The sequence below is a fragment of the Cicer arietinum genome, chromosome 4, assembly GCF_000331145.2.
Source record: "Cicer arietinum cultivar CDC Frontier isolate Library 1 chromosome 4, Cicar.CDCFrontier_v2.0, whole genome shotgun sequence".
NCBI classification, from domain to species: domain Eukaryota; kingdom Viridiplantae; phylum Streptophyta; class Magnoliopsida; order Fabales; family Fabaceae; genus Cicer; species Cicer arietinum.
The window spans coordinates 6,639,516-6,649,042 of NC_021163.2; the positions used below are offsets into that span (position 1 = coordinate 6,639,516).

Below are 9,527 nucleotides of genomic sequence, written 5' to 3' on the forward strand. Positions count from 1 at the left end.
CAGGAATGAAACCAAATAAAGTTAATTTTATTTCACTGTTATCCGCATGTAGTCATGCAGGTCTTGTTGACAGAGGTTGGCTGTTATATAATTCAATGATTAATGATTATGGTATTAAGCCAGATATGGAGCACTACTCGTGTGTGGTAGATCTCATTGGCAGAACAGGAGATCTTGTTGGTGCATACAAGTTCATCACACGCATGCCTGTGATACCAGATGCCAATGTTTTGGGAAGCCTCCTTGGTGCCTGTCGACTTCACAACAAAGTGGAACTAGCTGAGCTCCTTGCAGAGCATATTTTCCAATTAAATATTGAAGATTCAGGCCACTATGTTCTTCTATCAAATTTATATGCCTCTGGAAAACGATGGGAAGACATGTCAAAAGTGAGAAGCTTGATAAAGGATAAAGGGTTGGAAAAAAAACCAGGATGTAGCTGGATTCAGGTGGGCCACTGCATTTTCGTCTTCCATGCTACAAGTACCTTTCATCCAGAACTTGCTAAGATTGAAGAAACTCTGGATAGCTTATTTTTGGTGATGAAAAGTGAAGATTATATGCTGGCTAATCTGGGATTTTGTTCCCATGTTAATGACCAACTTTTAACTTAAAATGAAATCCTTGAATATTGCCATTGGATATTTATAAAATGAAATCCTTCAGTGATTCAAGTTAAAGTTTTCAACAGACCAATACATTAAAGTGCTCCCTTCCGGCTTCAAAGATTCATCAAAATGTTGAAGGAAAAGATCATGCTCAACAAAAGGAAACCCAACATAATTCCAGGATGTGAGTTTGGTAAAAGAATACCCAAGCATGTGACTGGAATTCGGCTAAATCAATGAAAAAGGTAGCTTTGTAATTAGCATCACTCAAAGGAGGGGTTGGGGGAGGGGGGATACCGGTGCCAAAGATATGGTGAAATTAGGGGGCGCTGTTACATATTAGAAAAGTTCGTAACATGTAAGGAATCAGTAGAAATCGTATCAATTTAGAATACCATCTTTCAAGCACATTGTTATAACGTGCTTCAGCTGCAGTAGTTTTCCCCTTGCCATCTGCAGTCAATGACGATAAAATTAGTCCTACAAAATACATAAGGCTGCGTCTCCATTTACAATAATAGATAACAATGTCGGCTGGACCAGTAATATATCAAATCCAAAGTTCAGTAAACAATGCAAAGGAATCACATATGTGAAGGCAGATAACAGAAAAGTTAGATTTTCCTTTCTCTAAAAAGGGTGCCTCACTATAAAAGGAATAAGGTACATAATAAATTGTAAGATTTTCTTAAAATTAAGGGTTGAGATGCCCTCACGTTTCTTCTTAGAATGAATTATTTACTTTATAAATGCAAAATCCCAAAACACGAAACTCAGAATTTTATGATGTTTTTATCAAGCGTAATAAGTGCAATCCAAATAACTGGCTAAGCATTTTGCTGGCTTCTATGACTCAAAGTAAGGCTTCAGTGACTTCAGTATTGCAGTTAGTCATTCAAGCACAATTTTATGCAATACTAGTATGATATAAAATCCCAAAAAAGAGCCATTGGTTGATGACTAACCTTCAACTCATTCAGATAAAATCATAAAAAGCAGTGGAAACCAAGTGCTGATGTATATAACTACTAAATATAATAGTAAACACTTGCCTCCTGTGTAGATGTGATTTTCTTTTGAGCATCATTGAGTTTGACCCCCACTGCTTCTTCAACTTGTGATAGAAGCTTCTTGTGTGCTACTCCTATAATACACACGATATGTTCAAAACTTGGTCACAACCTAGATAATACTTACAACCAGGCAAATGTAATTTTGTTACCCTTAACCAAAGATTAAACATAAGAAATCTACCAAATATTAATCCCTTATTGAGTTAAAAGCTGAAGTGGTAGCAGATCAAAATATTACGAAAGTTTCTTTCCAAAACTTCATAGATGAATTTTAACTCGCAACCCAGATAAAATGATGCTATCTTCATGCAATTAAAATTTTAAACATAATAATTAACAGAAGTGATACAGAGATGACATAAATGAATGTAAATTGAGTCATTGACTCAAAAGATTAGAAAGTAAAAATCTTTAGTTGCACTTAAAAGGTGGTAGATATAAAATAAACTAACATCAATACACTAAGTTTTCATACTTTGCTTTTCCAGGGCTCCTTTTATCTCTATCTGATCTGCCTCAAGATCTTCTACAGTGCTTCTGCAGTCCTGTAGATGTAGATTAACCTCTTCCTTGAATCTATCGTATATTAATCTCAACTGCTTCTGCTGGTCTGCATTTTTGTTAAAGGAATAGGTGAGAAAAGGTATGAAAGAGAAGATGGAGAAAACATCTCCTATGAAAGCCGTGCACAAACATAATCGTATGACAAGAAAGTGCTTAGAAAGGAAAATATTGAATATGGAATTCAGAAGCAATCAAAATATATATAGATAGCTAGACGTTAACAAGTTATAGAAATGGAAAGTGAGACATCAAATGCGGAGACATTGTCAATAGTATCATCCCGTATTCTTAGATGTGAGTGATTCTTCCCAATGTTTTTGAACCTGTGATTGTTGTTATACCTTTATGAAAAAATATCATATGACATTGAAACTTGGTATTTCTGCCAATACAGATGTCAATTATTTGAATTTATCTGAAACTTACAAGCACTTGTATTTTCACAACTTCTCAATTTTTTATCCTAATATTTTACAGTAAAACCAAAGAGAATTTTAAGTGAGCCAAAACAGGGGGCAAAATGCTGAATCCTTCAAAATGGTCAGCTAACCATCCTCCTAATAAATTCGAAGAATTTAAATTAAAAGTATTAAATGAAATTATAAAAGCATATCGTAATATCTTGAGAGCTTAAAAAGCATTTAATTTTTTGTGACCACTCTCAACCATAGAGTTTTGCTGGATAAAGTATCCAACGACCAAGTACTCAACAGCCAATCATTTGAAGTCACATCATTTTTTTCAAACTTAATTATTTTTTAAGTAATTAAAGTTTTGTATTAAGACAACCAGTACTCACCGTTTATCAAGGATACCAAAGAATTCTCCTTAATAAAGAGGACTATTCAGAGTCATTAAGAGGTTTCAGAATTTTTCAAAGACTATTAAGTGTCCAATGATTCATATGAAGGCAGAAATATTATAGCCGAAGCTGCACAATGTTTAGTTATTTTCTCTTGGACAGAAGGTTTCGGAAGTTGAATTTAAAAAGAGAATATGAAAAGGAGAAAGATGTACAGAATAACTATATCAGTTAAATCAGAACACTAATTAATTTAAGCAAAAATTGAAGTAGAAAGTTTGCTACCTTCAAATCTTGTTTCTAGCCGTTTTCTCTTTGATTTATTGAGATTTGTAAGCTTTCCTCTGAAACATTTATTCAGAAACGCATAAAAGCATGATATATGGGAAGTTTTAGAACTACTTAATGTAATATACGTACAAGTCTGTTTGAATCTCCGAATGAACATCCTGCAGCTGGAAATGTATGTCTTCAGCAACAGACTTCAAAATTTCTGAGGATTTCTGACTAGTCATCAACTTCAGTTTGTTCTTAAGTTTGGCCAATTCCAAGGAGAACAATTCAACAGCCCTAACAAATTGGTGAGAATCATACAATTAAAAGTTGTTTAAATATGAGTTGTATTTTGTACTCTTTCTTACTCCTCACCAAGTTCATCATAGAAAAAGAGAAAACACCTTACAAACCCATCTTGAGTCTGTTCAGAAGCTTCATCGATCGAGTCGCTTTCTCCTATCTCTAATGAGAATGAAAGTTTGAAGATTAAACATGTCAGAATAGCATATTTAGATATTAAATATCAAGTACAGAGTGTAAGTATTACCTTTTGAAGACACAGAAGCTGGGCTGGTATCATTAAATTTTATGCCTTTATGTTTGCACAGCCTTTTGATTGGATGAACTGCAAAACTTTTCCTCTCAGCAGGATGCCTTGCTCTTGAACCTACATATGAAACAGAAGATGGTTCTATCATAAAAAGATGAAAAATATTAAAGGAGGAAAAAAAAATCATCTGATAGCCCAGATAGTGTGACTGAAGTCAAACCAGCAAATGCATCGAAAACTAACACAGGAGTTTTAGAAGAGCATGTGCCACATTTTCGGCTAACAATTATATATGATGAAGTTTAATTTTCTGCCAAAAATTATCAGTGTTTTTCATTCGTCGGGATTCACAACCAACAGCAATCTACTGGAGGTTGCCGCACATCAAACACTCTATACCAGTGGATTTTTTTTCTTCTTGGGTTTCAGTTTGCAAATTTCATTAAGAGTCTACAAGATAATGCATCTTATTTGATGAAAGCCAAACCTTGATGACATCCTTGGAAGTTCCTCTCCTCAGATGATGAATCAGATGATCCATCCTGCTCTTGTGTCTCTATCACGAAAGGTTTTTCTTTTCTAGGAATAGAATACTCACGTTCTTTCATATGCTGAAGTATATTAAGGAATCGAAATAAATAGAAACATAACATCTCTAGTTAGAGGACAAAAAACATGAAAGTATCAACTTGAAACACAAAAGTAATAAGGATACATAAGACTTGTCTTGTTCGCTTGTTGTGAAGTCTGGCTCCGAAGCCCGAAAAGTCCTTAAATTACGAATGGACCCAAGAGAAAATCTTGTTCTTTCGTTTGATGCTGGACTACTAGCCTCATTTTCCTTTAGGTACGTCTTTGGTGTCGTGCTAGGAGAGTTCAAAGTAGGTGTCTTAAATTGAAATGTAGGACTTTGAAAATCATCTTGTGACTTGGCAACACTCTGTGTAAATGGAATACTTCTACACTCCTGCTGGTTTCCATTTTCTGATGCCTCAAGTTCTACACACTGATCTGTATTATTTACTGTTTGTGGCTGGTAAAATTCTTTTTCTTGATCTACCTTCTGTGCCTGAGGGATTTTTGTCTGATAATCAGGTAAGAAACCGCTAAATCCTCCCATTTTAATCCCAAATGAAAATGGAACCCCTGCATGCTTTGGTGGATCAGTCTTCGAAGTGTCTTGGTGAAGTTTATCTGCAGTATAATTTTCAGTAAAGCAGATCTTACGTCGCCCTATTTGGGGATTCTTTCCCTGACTCTTCTTCTTTAACGACACTGAGGAACCGGCATTTGGAAAAGCATCTCGGCCACCAACCCCTTTTTCTTCAAAAGACAATATACTTTTTTCTTGATGCTTCTCTGCATCTCTGGAAATTAGGCCACTTTTACCCTTTCCCTGTTGCTTTTGGGTAACCGCTTTCTTTCTGCTCCTAGAACGAGTGACTGGCCTTTTACAAGTATGGCCAGGACTTTCTGAATCAGTTTCTATAGTATCTGAATTTTGTCTGCTCTTAACAAATTTGTTTTCCTTCTGGTCCAAGCGCTGCTTGAGCGTTAAACTTTCCTCGTCCACTTTAGGAGTGTGAGAGCCTGTATCTTGAGTCTTAGGGGAAGAGGTTGTCCCCAATATTTGGCAAAGCTTCATCCTCAAATTTTCAGTTTTGTTTTCTGTTCTGCTTATCTTGTCTTCTACCTTTGTTTTATCAGACTCAAAAGCTTTTGGTTCTTCAGTGGTCCCATCATTCCTTCCCTTCCTTCTAGCGCTTCTGCTAGTATCCCCATCAAACTTCTTGTAATTATTAGAAGGAAAAATTGAAGTTTGATATGAAAAAAACTGAGTCCCAGCTTTACACCCTATACCATCATGCTCATCCCGCACCCCGGGAGAGACCAGTAAAATAGAGGTTTGGTTGGCTTGAATATTTGTCTCAGAAGTAGGTGTCTTTTGGTAAAAGGATTTAGACATCCAAGAACACTCCATCGCTTTTGGACCTCCAATTTGCTTAATTTTAGAGGAAGCTGTCACTCCTTCAGCTTTGCTTTCTTTTCCGGTGAAATTTCCTACCTTAGAGGTTACCCTTTCTGTATTTGGCATGACAGCTCCGTCCCCTTTCATGGCTCCGCATCTTGTACTAGCTTTTGAATCTGCCATAACTCCTATGGAAATTTTCCTTGACTGGCTTGAAGGATGAATATTGCTGCCCAGACTCCGACAAACATTTGCTTGCTCCTGAATATATGGTTCAAATCCATGAATTTATTAATATATCTTTTCACTCAAGAATAGAAACACTGCAACTAAAATCATAATTAATCCTATCCTTTAATGTCAAAGAGAAGAGCAATCGAAAATAATAGTCAGCATTTATTTTTTGACACTTGCCTACAATTATTATGAGTGCTCAGTCAGCATTTCCAACAGCACAAACCAAACATCATCAAAACAATATTCACATGAGAAATTTAAAGCGATGAATAAACCTAACCAAACGAACTACCAATTTCCAAACTATCATAAGTGAAATATTCAAGAGCACAGCGACCAAACTAATTCAGTTCATAAAAATCGTCAAATTAAGATTTCTACTTACATCATGCAGAACTTGCCGCGCTACAGTGTCCATTGTTAGTTGCAAACTGGCAATTTTAGTAATGCACACTAACTGACCTGAAAATGTAACAACCAACTTTTATTAGGTAATTAAGGTGTAAAATTAAAACAACAAACCCACGGATAAAGCTTAACAAATTAATGGGAGAAACCCATCGCTCATGAACAAAAGGAACAAAGCCACCGTATGAGTCACCATATCACGATGTTTCTCCCGACAGAGTTTACAATACGGAAAGAAACCATTATCTCGAAAGTTCCTTCTCAACAGCCAAGCAGGATTCAAATAACAACCTCAAAACTTAAGCAAGAAAAATCATGCACATTATTCAAATGAACTAAGTACGTGAACGCAGAAACGAAAATAAAACTAACCTGAAGCGCACTCCAAACAAACTAAGAATTTGAACTCAAAGATTGATTATCACCTGGAAATAAACCCTAGAGGAAAAAAACGAAATGAAGAATTCAGAATCGGCACCAACATAGACATACTCTCAAAAATTCAAACGAGTTTTAAAAGCTACAATCTATGTTTGATCTGAACTCACGGATGATAACAAGAGATGCTCTGAATGAAAATCATGTTGAGAGAACACTTACGATGTTACTCTGCTCCGATCGTCGTAAAGCTCCGTTTAGAGAAATGCGAATGTTGAGAGATATTTTGGAGCTCTCAGTGGATGGAGTGATGAATTTGGTTTTGTGGACGAAGTGCGTATTTGGTTAGCTGCAAAAAACAAAAAGGCGGGAATAGAGCTAAACGTCCTCTGAGTTTCTACTGTCAGCGTGATGCGTATTGCGCCTAATTTTCGTGCGAATGGACTATTATACCCCTGTATTTGAATTACTATTTTAATAATCAACCAATTTGATTTTTAACTGGAATCAAGGGCGCCAACTATGTGATGTGGCGTACTAGCAAGTAGCAGCAGCATGCCAACCTATTCCTATTGAGTTTGGTGTTCATCTCTTCAATACACAATTGAAGTTTTGTTTTAAGTATATATTCTCTTATGAGAGTTATTTTAATAATATATGTTTATGTTTACGTCAAATATTGGATTGAATAATACTACATGCATAAGCCAATTGACTAAATTACATGAAATTAACGATATAATAGTAGTTTATTAAAATTTTAATTGCACTAATTATTCATTTATAAAAGAAAATCGAGTGTGAATGTTATTTTTTTATTACATTTAGGTTTCCTTTTCATGCGAGCTTATCAAGAAATATAATTCTACATGAACTACTAATATAATGTGTAGTTGATTATATTATTATGTGTAATAATAGCTTTAGTTTTGTTGATGATAAATTATTTACCAATCAAAGTTGTTTTAGTTGGTAAGGAGTTAATTTAAACTTACAAGTAGAACATGAAAATAGATTATACCGTGAATGGGGTATAGAGTCAAGTCTATTTATGGATTGACATGATTAATAAAAAAATTTAGTTCAAATTTTTTTTAAATTCTATTAATTTAAATAGATCCGACTCAAATTTTAAAATAAAAAAAATAGATATTTTATTAATATTGTTACTTTTTTTATTATTATTATTATTATTATTATTATTATTATTATTATTATTATTATTATTTATTAATATTAGTATTTGTCATTTTAAATTTGTTAATTATAGATTTTTTATTTTTACGGTTGTTGCATTCTTGCTAGTTATAATTTTATTAGATTTTGTTATATATAAAGGTCTAGTTTAGCTTATTTAAAAAAATATAAAATATATTATTTAAATATTTTGTGTGAAATATACTTTTAAATATGGTTTCAGGTCAGACCAAACTTTTAAAAAATGTAAGGTCATACTCGGGATAAAAAAAACCTATGATAGTCCATAAGTCATACTGAAAAAAAAAAAATCTATGATAAATCATAGTCAGGCTCATGCCAAAAAAATTAATTGTAAGTCAGAATCAGACATTTCAAATAATTGTCTGACCTAATTTATTTTTACCCCTATTTACAAGATCATAGGTTCAAGTTTCGATTTCGATGTGAATATCTATTTGATAAGTGATATGTAAATAATTATGTCAGCGTTATTTAAGTTTTGAGACGTACTATGACTCTAATAAATCTCTGAAATCCAACGCATTTATATAAATATTCTCTTAAAGTTTTATATAAATGTTTTCTTGGAACCTTGAGTTTATTTATCTTGCTCGGAGAAAATGTTTGTGTTTATTGATCACCTAAGTATGGCACCTCTATTGATGGAAGTCACCATGCCTGGCTTCAATTCCTTTCTACTACTTTTAGTTGATGTTATGGGGTTGAAATAATAAGAAAGTAGTTTGGTTTTGATTGTTTTCTCCTTTTTTCCTTTAGATGAAATATTTGCAGTTTGTTTTGAAAGAAAACTAAAAAAAAAAAAAAAATTAATCTGATTTAAGTCAATGCAGTTTAAATTGAATTAATTTTCAATTGATATAAATTATAATTTAATATATTATTTTAATAATAATATTATAAAATTACATTAATATAACAAATTTGAAGTAAAATATTATATATAATATATTAAAAATTAATATTACAATTATAATTGAATTAAATGAAATAATAATAAAATATATCAACTTTAAAAAATGATATTTGTTAAAAATTAAATGAAACTAACAATTAATAGTTTCATGTAATATCTCGTACTAATATAAAATAAATAAATATTAAATTTTATAAATGCAATATTAAACTTATACAATAATATAAAATGTAATTTGATTCGAAATATTTTCACAGAAGAAAATCAAACTTATGCAATAATATTGATTATATGTAGTTTTCAATTTTTTTTATTAGTTTACTATTTTTTAGTTTATATGTGAACACCCCTTAATTTAAATTTTGTTGTTCCTATAAGAATATTATTAATAGATAAAATGTAAATATTCTTGAAGTCTCCGGACTTTGTCTAACATCGAAACTTCATTTATTAAAATAAATTGCATTAAACTCTCATGAGTTGTCCTTAAATAACATAATTTGAAAAAACATTCATATCCTTTATATT

At 32.7% G+C, this 9,527-nt stretch overlaps 2 protein-coding genes across 3 annotated transcripts in view; one reads left to right on the top strand and one right to left on the bottom strand.

Annotated features, from left to right (window-relative positions):
• Positions 1-614, top strand: part of LOC101491659 (putative pentatricopeptide repeat-containing protein At3g01580) — a 2,472-nt gene extending 1,858 nt beyond the window's left edge. Inside the window, exon 2 of the mRNA XM_073366818.1 lies at positions 61-614. Coding sequence (XP_073222919.1) covers positions 61-614 — 554 coding nt within the window. The remainder of the gene's footprint in view (positions 1-60) is intronic.
• Positions 611-7,244, bottom strand: LOC101514448 (meiosis-specific protein ASY3). Of its 2 annotated transcripts, none has more exons than XM_004495796.4 (12): positions 7,088-7,244; positions 6,860-6,925; positions 6,465-6,541; positions 4,589-6,103; positions 4,361-4,484; positions 3,871-3,990; positions 3,725-3,785; positions 3,468-3,617; positions 3,333-3,391; positions 2,157-2,291; positions 1,661-1,752; positions 611-1,061 (listed from the first exon to the last, which is right to left on the bottom strand). In XM_004495796.4, exons 3-12 carry the CDS (start codon positions 6,495-6,497, stop codon positions 990-992), a joined length of 2,361 nt encoding a protein of 786 aa, XP_004495853.1. In that variant the 5' UTR covers positions 6,498-6,541; positions 6,860-6,925; positions 7,088-7,244; the 3' UTR covers positions 611-989. The 2 variants fall into 2 exon arrangements, with proteins under 2 accessions (XP_004495853.1, XP_027189034.1); XM_027333233.2 differs by having other exon boundaries at positions 7,036-7,204.
• Positions 7,245-9,527: the final 2,283 nt, after the last annotated feature.